General features: G+C 50.4%; 1 protein-coding gene across 13 annotated transcripts in view; it reads left to right on the plus strand.

Moving 5' to 3' along the window:
* Positions 1-19,018, plus strand: part of LOC125716397 (receptor-type tyrosine-protein phosphatase S-like) — a 135,062-nt gene that overhangs the window by 63,170 nt on the left and 52,874 nt on the right. For all 13 annotated transcript variants that reach the window (XM_048988644.1, XM_048988633.1, XM_048988639.1 and 10 more), the window contains one exon: positions 9,069-9,257. In XM_048988644.1, coding sequence (XP_048844601.1) covers positions 9,069-9,257 — 189 coding nt within the window. The remainder of the gene's footprint in view (positions 1-9,068; positions 9,258-19,018) is intronic.

Genomic DNA, 19,018 nt, shown 5'->3' on the forward strand with positions numbered 1-19,018 from the left:
CGCTGGACAGCGACAGACTCCCAAGTTTCTGCTCGTCCTCCGAATTTTCGCCTTTTTTTTCCCGAAAGTGAAAAGCCGCTTTTAGGAATTCACTGACATCTTGGCACCAGAGGCTGAACAGGAGGACAGGAAGGAGAAACCTGTCATACGTCCAAAATGGGGGGGAAAAAACTGCGCGAGGTGGAAGGTTTAAACAGCAATCACATGTCTGATGCAGACTCAGCTGAAGCCCGGCGTTACGGCGCTTAGCAGCCGGTCTCCATGGAGACCCGGCATACCGGTCGTTTGCTAAGTGCGTTTGTATGTATACATTACCGATGCCGTAAGCTTTCCTTAACGCTTATCTGCTTGTTTGTTTCGGACCGGCATGCCTTACTCTGAAACAGTTACGCTTCGGCAGGACCGTGAAGCTATGCTGCGAGCGGGAAGTGCGGCACACTACGCGTTTGTGCTTTATTTGTACGTTAGCATTTAGCTCGTTCCTGCCATCTGCCCGGTTCCACCTGAGTGGTGGGCTTGGCAGCCGGTGAGTGCCCCCTCGCCTTGGTCTCCTCCCAGGATGAGGGCACTCGCAGAAGGCCTGTTCTACACAGCGTGGGGGATGGTTGGCAGGGCGCGGCCGGCTGCGCTGTTCACGCAAGTCCGGTGCCTGCGGGATCGCCTCCTGTCCATCTGCTCCTAGCCCGCCGTCACTGCGGCATCGGTGTGGCCTGCAGAGGCCCGGGTGCGAGCAATCCTCTTCTGCAGTGTGTGTGCTTGTGTGTGTTGTTATGTATACGTCTGTTTGTAGTAATGGGTGTATGTGTGTATACATGTATATATTACATTGTGGGGACCATTTTTTTCAGTCCCCACAAGGGGAAATAAAATTTTATAAAAATCTGTGACTGCAGTCAAAAATCTAAAAATGCCAAGTTGCTTAAAAATGTTTAGTTGCTTATGGTTAAGTTTAGGGCTGGGTAGGGGTTAAGGTTGTCATTGTTGGAATTAGGGTTTTGCCCATAGAAATTAATGGATGGTCCCCACAAAGATGAGTTTAGGTGTGTGTGTGTGTGTGTGTGCGTGTGTATATATGTGCAGATAGGGACCATCTATTTCCTTCCATCTTGAGGGCTGAAAGATCCGAACAGCCCCTCAGCAGTGTGCACTGCGTGTCCTTAACGCCCACCGAGTAGGGGTGCCACCTAGGCCTGTCCCCGGTCCGAGCCGAGATGCGGCCATCCCCTGCCTGCCCCCTAGCGCCCCCCATTCCCCGGGCGGGTCTGCACATGGCTACTCCCCTTTGTTCATCAGGTTCAGATTCAAACCCAATTTGCCCTTAATGCAAATAAAAGTCCAGTGGTTCAGCTAAATGATTTCACTCTAATCAGGTAAATCACATAAATGCACGGTATGTTTTTGGTAACCAGAAGCTCCCTCTTGGGTTCCTGGCCTGCAGTGCTGGGCTGGTTTGGAAGTCGAAGGTAACCAACTATAAACTCACACATATAAATTCAGAAGTTTGGCTGCCCAAGCTGGGATTAGGGGACCCCCAGATGTAATAGGACATATAGAAAGAAGCAAGTGTTTTAATTATAAGATGTGGGGGGAGCACGGTAGCAGTTCCAAGTCACCGTGTCACCAAGCCACCGCGTCGGGGTCGTGTGTGTTGGGGGGGGGTTCTGTGCGCCCGGCAGGATCGGCGCTTCGGTCAGACAGGCCGTTAATTGGCTTCCTTCCCCGTGCGCTTGGGCTGGATCGCCTTCTGTGGCTTTAATTGGGCCGGGCTGACCCTTTCCCTCACTCAGAATCGTTTTATTATCTCGCCAGCAGCTTCGGGGAGCTATCCGGGGTGCGATCCTTCTCTCATTATCCTCGCTGTGCTTCTGTCGCACCTCCGAGGGGGACGGACACGCCGCTCTCCGGATGCCGGCACCAACGCATTCGTTATCCCTTCCCACTGCACAAACCTGTTTTTTTTCCCCCCTCCTCTGTTTATTTTTCTTGACCTGCATTTAGTTGGGGCAACAGCCTTCATTTTTCCCGACTCCATTACGCCGCGCGTCCTAATGAGCCGGCCGAGATTAAAAACGCGGCGATTTTTCTCGCCGTCCATTAAATGTTGGCCTCGTGTTGTAACTCAACTGCCTATGACCCCAGGAAAACACGGAGAGGAGAATTATGGGTAAAGTAGCACAGAAACACCCTGAAGTTGCATTTTTCTGCTTCAGGAGCTTAGAGAGTGATGCGGGCTGTCTGCCACTGAAGGTTTGGGGCGTTAGCAGTGACAGACGAGGATTAACGGAGTATGGCTGATTAGCATTGCAATTGCAACTCTTCCGGACAGTTGAGCGGTGGTGTAAGAAAGCACTTTATCATGTAGCGAGGCCAGTGGCAGCTGGTGCTAGGCCTAGACCCAGCCTTGGTGGCTGGGATTAAGTCTCACTCCTAATACCCCCCCTTCCAATGCACAGAGTTTTAGTGGGAATGCGATTAATGTGGTCTATGCTGCTTCCATGGGATATTTCTGATGTTCTTGGGTTTTGTACTGAGACCCTGTCAAGTCAAGTCAAGTGAGCTTTATTGTCATGCCTTTCATATATACGGGGGCACAAAACAACGTTTTAGCAGGACCACATATAACAGCAGGGGGTGGGAATTCTCAGGGCTTAAAGCGAAACACGCGGGACAGTGCAAAAATGTGACTGATGGGCGGGGCCTGGCCGCCCCCAGCCCCGTCAAGAGGCACCTTCCAACTCTCACATGTATGCAAAGCATTTGGAAGGATTAAGGTGCCAAATTCACGTATGACATAAGTCTCATTGTGGTGGGAGCCAAAACGCAAAAAAAATATTTGGTGCTTAAACAACTTTGAAATGCAATAGTTTGTGATGTTTTGTAGTCAAACTATGTTGTCCAGGCGTGTATTTCATGAAGAAAAAGCACGCTTGTGGAATTTTCAAACTACTGCAGTGCCTGATGGGTACGCTGTTTGAAGACTACTTCAGTTTCATAATCTGCATTTGTTGCAGCTGGCGTAGGCAAACCCTAGGTGTGAATTTGTAAATGGGGGGGTGTGGGGGGATGGTCCATTTTTGCCCCAGGGCCCAGTGTACAGTAGTTCTGGCACTGAATGGAATGTGTATGTATGTAAGCATGAAATAATACAGTAGCAGCATGATGGAACATAATAAATATGGTGGATAAAAAGTAACAATAGCCAGGTTTATAACATTATAATAATAAGTTAAAGTGACCATTGCCAGTCCAGGGGAGGGAGGGAAGGGGGGGGCTGCGCATGACCTTTTTTGACACACAGCTGCCCCTTGACTTCACCCCGCGTAACCCCAGGCCGTGGCCGACCAGCAGTCTGTCGATGCCGGGTGGTAATTAGCTGGAAAATTAGCATCGACGCAGGGAGGGCTGGCGACTTAGCGGCGGGGGGAGGGGGGGGTGACCCGTAACCCAGGCACACCATTGGCCGCGGGGGCCGGCAACGGGATCACGTGCTCTGTGAGCCGTGACGGGGCCGGCGCTGGTAGCCACGGCTAACGCCAGGCCCGGCGGAAGGTCGCCGCAGCCTAGCATTCGGATTAGGGGCGACCCCAACAGCCGGGTAAATGGGCCCCACACAGCCTTGGTGACATTTACACAGGGGTGGGGCCAGGGTCAGACCTAATGGGAATTTAAATCTCTGGTGATGGTGGAGTGTAGTCAAGTGATAAGTAATTTCACCTGCTAATCCCACATCCCCTCCTTCTCTCTCCACACCTTCTGGATCCTTCGGCTCAGCCGGGGAGGAGTGCCATATATACGTCTTCCCCCCACCCCCGCCCCCCCCAGAAGCTTACTGCACCCGTCACAGCCTCACAGACCCAGCTCCTCACTCCTGTAATGCACGTTGCTGTATCGTCTGAGCGGATCGATGCGCTGGCGCGGTGCCTTAGAGGTGATCCTGTCTTATGTTGGGTATGAGAGTTTCCCTGGCGTCTCCTGACCTGCCCGTGTAAATGTAAGGAAGGCAGAGCCGAACGCTGCACCACCAGCTCTCTCTCTATTGTTTTTAATGGGCCCTCTAACGGAATTTCTGCATCTATGCAATTATGCTCCACTATTTAATTGCGGATGAAGAAAAAGGCACATTGTTCTTATACTTGTAATTAAAGTAATAAATCCTGTTAAGTGAATGTTGCACATTCATTGTGCTGCATTCTGTAAATCTGGCAGAAATGTGTGGGACGTGCAGAGTGACAGCGTGTGACGGCTCTGACCCACAGTCAGACACGTGGGGAGAGGCGTGACGGACGACGCCTCGCGTGGGAGCCGCGACCGGCTCTCGTAAAGGGCTCCCCCGCGACGCTGTTTAGCCGCTTCGCTCATGACTTCTATTCGACGCGGCTCACTAAGCATTTGGTCTTACTGGGAGCCGGCGCCTTGAGGTTTGCGGGAGGGGGGCATGTCGGTGAGACAGGGAGGAAGGGATGGGTCAAATTCAACACGGGAGTGAAGGCGTCTGAGGTTTTGCTGCAGGCGTGACCTGATGTGGGACCTGCATGGGCGTCTGGGCTGGCCGATTCAGCCCGGTCGCCGGTTCGAGCTCAGCTTCGGCACAACTGCGGGTCCTTGAGCGAGGGCCCCCTGGGCGCCGCTACGGGTGGCTGCCCTTCATGACCAGCATTGGGGGGAGGAGTAAAGAGAATTTCCCCACAAAGATTAATAAAGTATCTATTATTATTATTATTATTCTTATTTATTACTTTCATGGGGCCTAAAATGTGTGATGCCCCCCAGGCACTGATGGTAATATCTTAGTCATACAGTGACAGCCCACTCTTACCACGTCCATCTGCCAGCTGTCCCATACCTGTGCACCCCCCACCCCCCCCCCATCTCTCTACCCCCTTGACAGCACTGCAGCATTGCCACTCCCTCTCCGCGAAGTGCCCGTGATCTGACAGCGTGCTCACGAAAAGCGTAATTACCCGGGTGACATGCCGGGCTGAGGTGTTGTTCTGTTCCATAATGCCTGCGGGCGGCTGTTTGTTTTCTCTGCTTAAACGTTCCCCGTCCGCCGAGGCCTCCATGGAGGAGAAGACCTCCCTCCCCGTCCGCGCAGCGCCCCCCTACGGGGGAAGGTGGACGCTTCCGACGGTGATAAATCAGGCCCTGGCGAGCGGCCAGGCCTCCGGCGGCGCCGGCAGGAGGAACGCAGAGCTCGTTTCCACGCTGACGGCATGGGATCGGTTCCAGGCGAATTACGCAGTCCGCCTCGTTCACACCCGCCACCCACGTCCCTGCTCCTCGGCCACGCGGAGCTAAGCGGGCGGCTTTCCGGAACGCGTTCGCCATCTGCCTGAGTGCGCTCGTCTTTAGGTAACTCAGCAGAATAACGTGTAGATTGAAACGTGTGGCTGACTGATGTTTGGTAAACATGCGCCCTTGGGGCAATAAAAACCCGAACCACTCGCCATGGCCGGCCACGGCGGCACACAAAAAGTGATCGGTGGATGACGGTGGATGACGGTGGCCGAACAGCGGCGTCTTCGACTCCAGGACAGGAACGGGGGGCTGTCACTTTACTTGCCACTGCCCAGGGAGGCTGATTTATTATGCTAATTGTTGCCGTGGGGGACGGGTTACGGAAAGAGCCCCGGTTACAGGAGATTCTGGAGGCCGCCCGCCCATCCTGTTTATGGTGTGTGTGCTCGAGGGCAGCAGACCCAACCTATACACAGATGGCGACAGGAAGCAGAGGAGGTGGCGCGGAGGTGTGAAGTGAGAGATGCTGGGGCTGGAGAGAACGAGGGGCGAGTGACACTCGGAGCAGCCCCAACCCCCCAGGAGGGTTTCCGCATCTTTGTTGATTCCTCGTATTTTCCATCTGAGTGCCACCTTGTGCCAGGATGGGCACGCACTCAGGCCCGGTAAGGTGGAGATCTCCTGCTGTTTCCGTGACAACTCAGTCACCCCATCTTCCTCCATAGGAACGCTGCAGTTGCAGAGCCCCCCGCTCCAGCCCCTTCCCTGCCTCCCGCCCTGCGATCTCTGTCCAAAGGGAGGGGTATGGGCCCCAAGATTACCCCAGGGTCCTGAGCTGCTTATCTTTTGCGGGCAGCGTAATTGCACTGAGATAATCGCACTTGACTCAAGCGTCATCGTTTACTACATTTGATCCTATTCTTGCATGAAATCCGACTGATTTTCCACGTAAAGGCCAACAAAACACCAGTTTGGCGCCACCCCCGGGCTCCGTAAGGTCTCACACTGCAGATTTTGAGCACAGTGCCCACTAGTGGTGGGCAGTGGGCGCCAGCAGAAAATTTTGCTACGGTAATTAAACGTGCCCCCTCCTCTCATCATATTTAATTATAGGGGGGTGGCATCCCTTATTTCCTCAGGGGACTGAGCCCCCCAAGGGCCACATCTTGGAATTGCCCCTGGTCCTCCCCCTTGCCTTTATCATTTCGTGTCTCCAGTACAGGGTCTGCCTGTGACTGCCTGTGACAGTAGAGGTTCACCTCGTCTCAGATTATCCAGCATGGACTGTAAGCAGCAACATCTGAGGAATAACTATTGGACAATTCTAGGATTTTTTTTTAAAGTAGGGGGTGTGAGGGGAGCCATAGTACATACCAAGGGGCCAAGCATATTTGCTAATGATATGTCTTCAATCGGTGAGTGACAATGGAGGGGACACTGCGAGGGCCAATCAGCATTCAGGGTCCCCTTTGACCCCGCCCCTGGTGGACCACCAACACGGAAGGGAGGCTACGGGGTAATCGCTTTGGCAGAGGGACGACGTCATGACGGGATCCGTTTAGCCAGTGGCAGAACATTAATTACAGCAGTGCCACGATGTCAGTGGGTCGTGAGCCCATAACCAGATGAGACAATTACCTAACTATTACCTCAGTGTACCCGTGTTTATACCACTCTGTTTATACCAGAATCTGTGAGTGGTATAACCTCATACGGACGGGCATCACCCTCTGCTGCGCCCACTTACCGCCGCACCTGTGACCTTGCAGTGGGATCCAGTAGCCCATGGCGTCTCCAGTGCCGATCTGATTAGAAGGTCCACACCTGTCGCTCGCGCAGAGCCATTACGCAGAGAATCGCAATTAGGGATAATTAATGTTTTGATCTAGCGGGCAACTGGGGATAGAGGTCACTGCTTAATCCCAGCCAGACAGGAGCCCGCGGAGTGCCTCGCGTCGTAAAAGCGGCCTGTGAAAGCCGTAAAGACGGACGGTTAAAAAAAAAAACAGGCAAGCATAGCTGCCAGCCCAACGGGAAACGCATGCTGGAAGGGGGCCGTATTCGTTGCGGCGGATAAACATTGGCCAGGAACTAGCCACACGGCGAAAGGGTTAGCTTTATAATCATGTAAACATTTTCAGGATTTTTTTAAAGCTTTATGGTATCTGGCATGCATTTTTAAATAGATAGTTATAGCCTTATTTACAATGCTTTATGAATGCATTATAATGCATTACGAAGGTATCTAATGCACGATACATGCCTGCTTTAAGTAAAGTGATACTGATATTTCTTATTGGCGATTGTTAACCATTGAGAGCTTGTCTTATTTTCACCACATTATTAAAAATAGGCTAGATTTCACCTCAGACTCACCCCAGGTGCGTGACTTTGTATGGAAAACCAGAACTATATCTTTCGACGACTGTGTGTAGAAGCTGGTTCTAGTTTGGTTTCTGCTGCATTTATTACGTGTCATGTCTCATGTTTCTAAGTAAGGCCTTATATTTTTTGTGTGGGTGATTGTAAAGGTACAAAAATCTCGAGCATATTTTTCATTTGTACACTGCAGCAGTGGTGATTTTCACAGAAATGAGATGAACCGCCAAAATGCACAGGAAACAAAACGACAAAAATACATTTCCCAACATACCACTTTGTCTTGCAGAAATGCTACTGTATTGTACAGTCCTTCATTTTTATGCTGTATAATGTTGCAGATCGTGTATCACATACTTTGTTGCATGTCGTGTTTAGCGCAATAAATATTCAAAGAACACGGAAGAGAGCCCCAATGTTCTTGTCGCATGCGGCGATACAAAAATGACTGGATACGCTAAGTTTCTTCAGAAGGCACCGGAAGGAGCCCACTTGAAACAGACACGACAGCTTTTGCTCATGATGTCAGGGACGGTGGTTACTGAGAGTTCGCGATGAGTTTTTCTCTTTTTTTTCCGCAGAATTGTGGAGGCTTACGTTAGAACTAGATAATTCTGGTTTGGAAACCTTGAGCTCAGAGGCCATAAAGCAGCAAACAGACCAGCACTAAGAGAACGATGATTAAATGGCCACATGGAGCAGTGGACAGCCCTAACAGATGTGGTGTTACGGTACTGGCACTGTTAAATCCGAACATCTAACTGGATGGTGCGGATTTCTGCCGAGAGCAATTTGGCCCGACAAGAGAATCGGTACTGCGGGTCGGGGATGAATCACACCCTGGTGAACCACCACCAGGAGTGATGTCAGCGAATGTAATGGACATAATAAGCCGCATTACCAATGGCGGGTGAAAAAAAAAACAACAACAGCGGCCAAAGCATTAGAGCTTTTAGGCGGGGTCAGATGTCCAGCTTTCTTGTCCGGGGGTGAGGTTCTCGTCGGGGAAGTCCTTCTCAAGCAGGTGGACTTGCTGCCAAGTTCGTTTTCAAGGAGTTGTTTTGGAAAATGGGTTGAGCACTGGTGTTGAAGTGGCTGAAAAGGCAACAGAAAACGCCAAGCTGCGTGAGAGATCTCTTTGTAATGGAAGAGGAATTTTGCTACTCACATGGAGTACGGTGTTTCTCAACCCAGTCGTCGGGGCCCCTCAGACAGTCCACATTTTTCATCTCTCCCAGCTCCTGGTCAATCAAGGACAAATACTTCGGCACAGGTGTGTGGGGAGCAGGGAGGGAGAAAAAACACGGATTGTCTGGGGGTCGCCAAAGACTGGGTTGAGAAATGAGGAAGTAGAAGATGGCACATGTTCGTCTGCCACAAGCGAACAACACGTTGATGAGCGATTGTCAGTTACGCTTCCAAGTCTCACAGTGGCACTTTTGTCTTCGCAGAGGACCTGCTGCCGCCCGGCTTCCCCAACATCGACATGGGCCCCCAGCTGAAGGTGGTGGAACGCACACGCACCGCCACCATGCTGTGTGCTGCCAGCGGTAACCCCGACCCCGAGATCACCTGGTTCAAGGACTTCCTACCTGTCGACCCCGGCTCAAGTAACGGGCGAATCAAACAGCTGCGGTCAGGTAAGCCCCGCCCTCCCGAGCGTGACACCCAGGCTCACATGTATGCGCGCGGTGCGCCGTGGCGACGGTAGCCCCTAATCCGCTGGGGCGGGTAGGTGGGCGTTTTGGGAAGTCCAGTTTCAGCCCTCGTTCACTTTGATCCAAACGGGACCAGCGATAAATCCCCAGTAAGTGCCGGCATTCAACTCTAATTCGGGCTCTCCTGACTGACAGTTGCTCGGCCAATCGATATCCGCAACAAAGTGCTTCCTCATGCGGCCTGATTATATACCTCGCAGTTCAGGGTTAGCGTCGATGGCCTATGGCTAGTAAAACTCCTTGTTGAATTCTGGTTGGCCGCAGGTCACCCCTGTATGATGGCAAAGTACAGGATGGAACAATGAAAAACCGATAGCATGCGTCCCGCACGGTGCTGCTGCTGTCGACTCCAAAACAGGCGCTATCCGTCCTGCTTTCTGTTCTACTTGGTAGACATAACAAAGGTAGAAAAAGCGCAGCGTAAAAGACGCCTGTGTGCTGTACTTTTGGAAATCTGATGGTAACACTGCAAGAGATAAACATACTGGGAGTAAATAAAGAGCGAAAAGTAAAAGCTTCCTGTTTGGGTAGGAGAAGGGGTTCCTTTTAGTCCAAGTTGAGCAGCACAGCAGGCAGGTTCTTCGTAGCGAGCACGGAGCTTACTCCCAAACCTGCCCAGTTCTGCAACGTTACTTTAATGTGGAACCGCCAACCACATCTGTATTGGAGTTCAGTCAGACCTCTGGGCTCAGGAAGTTGAGAGTTTACACCTGCACTAACATCACGAGCTTGTTTCAAGCCCGGTTCTGCTTTGGACCCAGTCCCCTTACCCGCGCCATAAGCTGCTATCAGTAGGACTCAGGACGTTCGGTCGTTGGGGCCTGATTGAACAACCTCAGCCCCCCAACAGCACCGTGAACGTTGGAAGCAGGATAGACGTAGCGTGTTCTGACGTCATAGCAGGTCTGCAGGAATGGAAGCTCGTTTTTTTGGAACCAGCCCGTTTAAAGAGCTCTATGTATTCTGGGATGATGCCGATGTGTTTTTGGTGGTTTAGATAACTTTCAGCAGCCCTTTCAGCAGGTGGAGTATGTGAGTCCGGACCATCCCCGCCACCGCCCTCACCCCCCCAGTCTGTATTTGGCTGTACCTTACTGTTTTTCTGTCTCTCTGTGTCCAGCAGTCCCGGTTGGGTCCTCCTGTCTTGTGTATTGTCCTGCTTCTGTTAATGTCTTTCTCACCGCTTTTGAAGAACTGCAGTTGATTACTAATTTTAACCAGATGCACGTCTAATTTTTCTGGCCGAAGGTCAAAGTCAAATAGCGACTATGCAAAATCTGTTGAGGCATTTATAGTTTTCCATTAAGGTTATATGTTGCCAATAATAATATTTCATTCAGGTCTATGAAGATTATTGGTTTTGTAATTTGAATGCGTTTCCTCTGCTTCATAGTTCATGCAATTGATTTTGACCTTCTGGCGTCTAACCATAAATATAAGATAGACGGTAGGTTTTATTTTGCTAGAGCATCTCTCAAATCAGAAAACTAAAGAAACATCCAGAAAGGTACTTGTGTGATAATAAGTATCTAATGTTCTCACTAAAATCTGAAGGCTGTGTACTAGGTTGAATCATCACCTGGTAATAGGCATTATTCGAATGAATGAGCAGATAAAGTCGTGGCCATAATCGGGGAAACCCACCAGACTGTTGACAGGGGAAAGACCGCGGTCTCACTTCTCCCCTAAAATATATCGTTTTTGTTTTTCCCCTTTTTCCTTATAATTTCCAGAAGCCTTTGGTAAGTGCCCACAAAAGTATAACCCCCTTCCCGATGCAGATGGCATTTTACCAGCTTTAAAATGCATGTTGGTCCCACCTCCCTTTATTTTGGAACCTCCTTTGCCCGCCTTCTTTACCCCTTCCAATTCAAATCGAGAGAGGACCTGCACATCACGTTTTCTGTACAAATGTACGTCATCGGAGACTCGCGGATCACGACGACCCGTGACTGCGACCCGCAGCTCCCGTCCGATTCGCCACCTCCTCCCTCGTCTCTTTCCGAGGGGGCAGTTGCACCTCCATCCTCTGCCTCTGCCCAGCGCCCATTTTGTAGGACAGCCCAGGCCGTGAGACCGGCGACCAAATTCCCCACGAGGTCATGCCGACACCTAGAGCGACGACAGCGGTGCCCATGTCCCGAACAGAAAGCCAGGCCAGCGTGACCTTCCCTGGCTCGGGGAGCTTGCCGTTGGAAGAGGCTGGGTTTCTCCTGAAGTGCCTCTGCATCTCCAGAGGCCTGTGAATGAGCGGGAGCTATCGGGTTGACAGAGCCCTCCTCCCCCACATCCCTACCCCCAACAACCCACCCCCCAACTCGGCCCCTGACGCGCAGTGTTATTTCAGAAAATACTCCGTCTTCCAAGTCCTGTCGCTCTCTGCCTCGCTCACACGCGCCAGCGAGAAGGAAATTCAAAAGCTGTTTTTCACTCGACTCTCCATTCCAAGCGCCAGCCTCCATCCGCTGGGGATTTCTCTCCGGTTTCCACGACACTGGCAACACACCTTTTGTTTCTTATTCCCCTCAACGTTCCAGAGACAAGGGGGCCTAAAAATATCCTGAGATGTACAGGCGTCCTTGGCGGGAGCAGGTCAGTGCTGGAGAGGGTGGGGTTCCACGGTGTAGCATATTGGGACGGATCTGTCCGGGGACCCATGCCTGCAGAGGCTGGGGTCCCACATCACCCCGCGCCATTTTACGCCAGAGAGGATAAGGCCCGTTTCAGGAAGAATAGCTGCTCTCCTGACGATCTGAGGCTGGCAGTAGATCCAGAGGCTTTAATCCTCGTTCCGCTGGAGCGACCACGCAGTTCGAGAGCCAGGTCAGGTAGAAGAAATGCTCTAAAAGAGTTTCTCTATAGGGGAACGGGCTTTTCGTTTTTTTTAATTATCATTATGTGATTTTGGCGGTTTTTGAATAAGCTTCACTTTTCCAATCGACCGAGACGGTACATTTCCCAGGCCAGAACATCACGTATTTCAGCAGGGAGGGGTGGGGAGAGCGCGCAGGTCAGCGTGTGCCCTAACTCCCCCCAGGAAGAGCTGGCATGGGAAAGGGAATGGAGCGGAACACCGGCGAAGATCCCCAGGTGCGAGCTGATGTGGACTTTGGTTTCTCGTTTCTTTATTTTTGGGTATTTTTTAGGTTTTATTTTGTGGTGACGGGGGGGGGGCACTGATGCAATGATTGACAGGTTCTCTGCTGGGGTGTGGAAGAAGCTGAGCAGGGGACAGATTTCAGCTGGTTATTTTGGTCCACGGGCGCCCGGCCCGTCACCGCACAGGATCCATCGGTAAACAGCAGAAGATGGCGCTGCTTTACACTGTCCAGGTGCTCGCTACGGCTCACATTAACGCCTTGGAACGGCTCCAGCCGCAACTTCATGGCCACTGTGTGTCTATGTGTGTGGGGGGGGGATGCAAGAGATTAACTGAGGCACTTTGCTGGCTTTTTTTTGCTGCCACCACACGTTCATGAATCCTTAATGCAAAAAGTGCATTTGGCCAGAAGAGTGCTCTCGGGGCGGGGAGGGGGAGGGGGGGGGCAGACAATTTGTGACACACACTTACACAAGTGCACACATGTGTGGCTCCAGAAGAGAATCCAGCGACGGATGACAGACCGATTTTAAGTGAGCGGGAGAGAACAGGAGAGATCTGTTTTGGTGAGACAGCAGTGCGGGACTGTCTGCCGAGCCCCGCAAATGAGGAGAGGGCATTGACCCCCTGTGGCCGTGCTGAGGTCTCAGACTCACCCAAACGGTCTCTGCATTTCAGTATTGACTCCATGGGTGAGTCATCACCAGTCGGCAGAAGACGAAAGAGCCCAAATCGGCTCACACTCCAATGTTCACCTCAGGATCCAGGGCCGGGAGTGAGAGAGACTGGACATTGGCAGCAGGAGTAATGGACGTCCGCGCCGGCGCCGACCTTTCCGATAGATCCGAAGAGATATTCCTGCTTGGCGACGGGACTCCCATTTTTCACGTAACGACGGACGCCATGAAGCAGCTCATATGCTGTAGAGCTTGTTTCTTTTGGAATCCGGTTGAGTGATTTATCTTTAACGGTGTTTGCATTGAGACCAGGTCCCTTGAAGATCTGCCGCCATTACACTGCACTGACGGGACTGACACTTTGATTCATTTTACCAAAATGAACCATTATTACCCCTCTTACTAGAAGCTACCCCCCCCCCCCCGCTTCTTGTTTTGCATCCCTTAACCTTCCACAGTCCAGATTCCCATTACCAACCCTAGGTGACAGTCCTCACCCCATAAACCTCCATTTTTAGTTTACCTCTAACCAGTACCTAATCAAGTCTAACCTCTCTTAACCACAAATAATTCCTAACCCTAACTCTAACATTAACTATGACTAAATTAACGTACTGCTGCCTCTACCCTCACCAATTAACTATTGCCTTATTTTTTTTTTTGATTTTTTTGCAATCAAAAACAGGAAAAAAATATATATATATATTGTGTGTCTTGTCTGGTTCAGAAGTGCTCTGCATTGAGGCACTTATTGCATTGAAGCTCAGAGTAGATGTCTTGAAAGCCGTTAGTGATCGGATCTCTTTCCCTACTGACCGTCACGCTTTTTTTCTGCACTTGTCTGGTGCTTCGCATGTTTACAAACTACCTACCCTGATTTTACAGTTATCTCTTATGTAACACAAGGAAAAGGTTGCTTTAAAACGCTCAGCTATCTTGTTCTGACCTGCTGTTTAGAAACGCAAGTCTTTGGCAACAGTCACCTCCGGGAGGTGAAAATGAAAGTAAAGCCGCTGAAGGTCACCAGCCATGGAATGAAATGTTGGGGCAAAACAGAGATGTCCTGCCGTTATATCCTACAAACATGGCTGCCCATTGCCCCTAAGGCTTCTGGGTACATAGGTCTCAGAGAGCCCTGACATTACTCTGCGGATTACTGAGAACCGGCAAAGATCCCCTGACATCAACTGATATGCGGTCCATGGTTTCTGGAAGCTTTTTTCTTCGACGTGATGCTATCAGTGTTCTAGACATTTATGATAAATATCTTCGGAATCCTTATCGTACACCTGAGGACGATGGGTTAAGCTGTTTATGGTCTTCTGACCTAACAACCCCATAATGAGACCACCAGACCATCAGCCGAAGGGTGCAGCCACCCTGTGACTCTTCAGTGCCGATTAATCGAGCGGGGAAAAAAACGTTATTGACCCATCTTTAGACTGACTTATCGGCGTGAATAGAGGCTTCAGTCATGCATTTCCTGCATCATATACGAAAGGTATGGGAGGCTTCACTTGCGACATCTGCATTCCTTTGAGGGTAAGCAGCAGTTTCCAGTCAAATTAACCACTTCGTCAATGATAATTAACCCTAATCACTGATAGCAGTGATTTACAAAGCAACCCATCCCTAAGCAAACAAATAATACTAACATAAATCTTCAACTAAACTCACTTTTTTATTTGTTTTTTCCAGAGGGTACTCCTATACGAGGTAAGATCATAACCAGAGCACTAACCAGTAAGAAATGCTAAACCCTAACAGTTAACCAGCAGTACAATGGAAATAACTCATGTTTTTAACAGATCAGCTGCCTCTGTACTTTCATTTCTGCGTCTGATGTGTGTCTTGTGTTTTTTTGTCAGTGTGTTTTTCAGTTTCTGTCACCTGTGTGCCTCCTCCCAGCTTCACCTCCTTCACCTCCTCCCTGTGTAATTTCATCTGATTGTATTTCGTCCTTTTTTGTGTCATTGTGAGATGTGTGCCGTGTCCAGTGTTTGTCTTCCCTTACAGCGACTGAGTTGCCAAGGTGTCCACTGGGCCGGGGGATTTGGCTTGTGGGAATTTTATTTACACGTAAATGTTCTGAGGGCAGAACCAATAAAGATTCAGAGAGATAACCAATCAGATTGTAAAGGAGGTGGGTCCAAGCAAGTGACATCTGATCGGTTGGACCTGCCTCCTCTACTGGCTTGGACCTCCTTTACAATCTGATTGGTTATCATGAACAGGGATTTGGAGGTCGGGTCTTTGGTTATTATCATCATTTAGGGCATTTTTCGAGGGATTTGAAACCAGAGATCTCGGAGTGCCTGATCATGGCGCCCGTGAACTGCTGGGTGAAACGTTCTTCCAGCCTGCTTGCCCCCAGGCCCCCACTGCAGGGTGTGATCTTTCTCTGATGCGCTACGGGCAGCGAGTGCCATCACACACGGTCACGTGCTTCGCCGAGGTTTTTTGTTCCCCAAGCCAGGGATACCTTCAGAATACCGGAGAGACTGACGTGAACTTCATTGGGCTTTACCCCAGCTGAGTTTTTGAATGGCACATCTGAAGGGGGCGAATTTTAATATTGCATTAAAATGGCACGTGAATAGTCACTTACCGCAAATGGCAGGCAGGGGCCATGATGACAGAAGAGGTGGTGTGTCAGATTTACTGCAGAATGAAAAATGAGGATGTGGGTAGATAAAGGGGGGAGGGGGGTTCCTGGTGGCACTTTGACGTGGCGTGTCTGGGGGAGGGGCACACTAGTCTTCAGCTTGACTGCCATCCCCTGTTATGATGTTTTAAAGGGTCAGAAGAGAGCTGATGGTTTGGTGCATGAGAAAGAACTGTGGGGCGTCTGAAAATCTGCCTGTTTAAAACTTAGTCCACGTCAGTAAATATCCTGGTACTGGCGACAGCAAAAAGAAATTAAAGAGGGCTCCGTTTGTAGAATCGTTCCAGCGTTTCTCCCAAAGCTAAACTGGTTTTTGTGGCACTGAGATCTAAAAAGATCTTACATCAGGGACTTTTCTGGCAGGAAAGGAATCCAGCATCTCCCCTTTGTATTCTACTGAGGAGGTCATGGGTTTAGCGGAATGCTGTTGCTCATCGCCAACCCCATGACTGACAGCATTTATGCCATCCAGCGTAATAAGCTGTGTGTGTGTGTGTGTGTGTGTGTGTGGCCCACAGGCGTGCATGTGTGTGTACCACTGAATAGAACGAATGATGCTCCCAACATGAATGAGAGAAAGCAGTGGATTCTCCTCAAAGTGCTTTGCTACATAGCAGCAGATCATAAGGTTATAATGGATCACACAGCGCTCATCCCGCACTCCGATTCGCTCACGCTAAAAGGCCCGGGTGCGCTAGGTTTGTTCACCTGAAAGAGGAAAGAGGATTTTTTGCACTGGTGTTTTTCTACTTTTGAGAGACATTAGCCTCAGGATTCACAAAAAAAAAAAAAATAAATAATAAACCTCCGCTGATTTATATTTGGCTAGTGAAGTTTCCCTGGATTTGGAAATCAAGCAGCTTCAGTTCCCCCCCCAGCCCCCCCCCCCCCCATCTCATATGACGATTGATTTCTAACCAGGTACAAAGTGTTTGTCTCTCCTCATTCTCTCTCGTCTCTGAGCCAAGGAAGTGAAACAAGAGCAGTCAACTCAGACGGCTCTTCTGAAGCAGTAACTCAAACGGGTCCTCGGGGACCCCAGGCGGTCCGCATTTTTGCTCCCTGCCAGCTCCCAGTAAGCAAAAATGTGGACTGTCTGGCAAGGAAGATGGAAGGGGGAGTGTGGACCACATGGGAGTCCCTGGGGAACGGGCTGAGAAACACTGCCATAAAGAAACATTAAAATTTCCCATAAGGCAAAGCGCCCAGCCAATCTTCTCCCACCAGTGCCATTACCAGAGTCATCTCTTGTCATTCAGCTGATTAAGTGGTGGAGAAGCTTCCTGCTGCCCTGGATTTGATTGTTGCCAACAGAGGGGAATCGTCTCCCCACCCCACCCCCCGCTGATGTGTAATGGACTGGGCCACGTATCTTCATAACGCGTGTGAGTCTGTTCATTACCGCAGGTTTTTCCGCTGCAAGGCCTCAGTGTCTGAGCAGCCGGTCGGCTCCCCCTGCTTATTTTAAACATTGCCCCAGGCCACTGTTGCTCTGTGAGTTATAGTGTAACACCACCGCTGGCCATTGTGAGCGCATCCGGTCAAATATGTACTCCCCCCCCCCCCCATTCAGTAGATTTTTTGACATAGTCGGTTCTAGGGACTGCATATTTAAGTGCGATGGGAAAGCAGCATAGGGAACACTGGGAGTCAGGAGAAAGGTCTGTTAGGGAACTGGAAATGTCCTGGGGCAGCCAATAAATGGGGCCAGCAGCCCTCCCCGACAGCGTGCAGGTTTCGGCAAGATGGGGGCCAGATGGGGTAGTAAAAACACACAGCTAATTGTAATTTATATGTGGGGGGGATGGGTGGGGGGGGGGGGTCAGGGTTGACGGAACAATTGCTGGGATAAGGCAAGCATTTATTTAGTATGAATTCCCCCATACTATTGCACTCTGGGGATTATAAATGCCTTAAAGGGCAGTGATGGTATGGTCCAGCGATGAAAGGGCTGATGTACGTCCCTCCCCACTTCAAAGGGAAAATAAATAAATAAACGATGTGTAAGAGAGAGGAGGATTAAAGAAACATGGAGAAACAGTCTGACACTTCCTGAAGCTGACTGAAACCAGACCGTGAAACTCAAAGCAAAAAGGCGACAGAAGGAACACAGAGACTGGAATATTTGCTACACAAGCTTAGCAGAATTAAACAATGCACAAGCAAAAAAGACTGGGGAGCCTGCACTGCGTAACTAAGAAGGTTCCTGGTAGCGCGCTGCATGTCTTCCATCCTGGCTGGCACCGTGTGGACTGATAAACTGAAGGGAAAGTGGAGTTTGAAACAGACACCATCCCATAGCTTAAACATTTTCTGCATACTTTTGTAGCTCGTGGCTACCGGGGTGTAATGAAGTCAGCAGAGAATAGTCTATCAACTGACAAAATTAGTTCCTATTCACTGGGCGCCTGGCTATTATTCAGTGGCTGCAGTAGGGTTTTGATTGGTATATTGATTAGGCCGTTTGGGGGTGGAGGTGCTGTCACAGGGGCAGAACGGAGGTCTCGGACAGCACGATTTAATGAAAGGAATAACTTTCTTCGCGAAAAAAGACTGAACACATGAACAATGAAAATGTTACAAATGTCCAAGAGGCCTCTTCTGGTGTTATTGCTGATCTTCTCTAATATACCCCTTAAATGCACCAAACTGACCCTCATTAATGGGGCTAATTGTGTGCGTGGGCGCAGGTGACTGATCACCACGGAGGTGCAGAAGCTGGCTCAGACTGGGCTATGTGCCCTTGCGGTATCTCTCGTGAATTTTCCACTCGACGGCGTTAACATTCGGCCAGTGAGGGATACTTATACTAATCCAGAGTATGTAGCGGTCCAGCTCCTCATCGAGTTTAAAGACACGGCCTGCCAGTTTGTGGGGGTGACGTCACTAGCCCACAAACTTGGGCCCCCCCTGACTTGACCCGGAGGGGGGGCATCTAAGAGCACATGGCCCCCTTCTCAGTCGCCCCCATACCTGCCTGCACATCAAAGGATCTCCCACGTCTCCCAGCATAAAACCTTGAGCTGCCCACATCTGTCGGGCAAATGTTTCCCTTCCCCGCTGGGTCCCGGGGCAGGGGTGTGAGGATCAGACGTGAGTCATGCCTGGTGCCCCATCCAAGGCAGAGTGTTCACAGCGGCTGCGTGTAATTATCACTGTTACACGTTGTCTCCGATAAGATTGGGTTAGGAGATACTTCAAGTGAGTGGGGGAAGGTAATAGATTTACACAGAGGAAGTAG

The sequence above is a fragment of the Brienomyrus brachyistius genome, chromosome 21, assembly GCF_023856365.1.
Source record: "Brienomyrus brachyistius isolate T26 chromosome 21, BBRACH_0.4, whole genome shotgun sequence".
NCBI lineage: Eukaryota > Metazoa > Chordata > Actinopteri > Osteoglossiformes > Mormyridae > Brienomyrus > Brienomyrus brachyistius.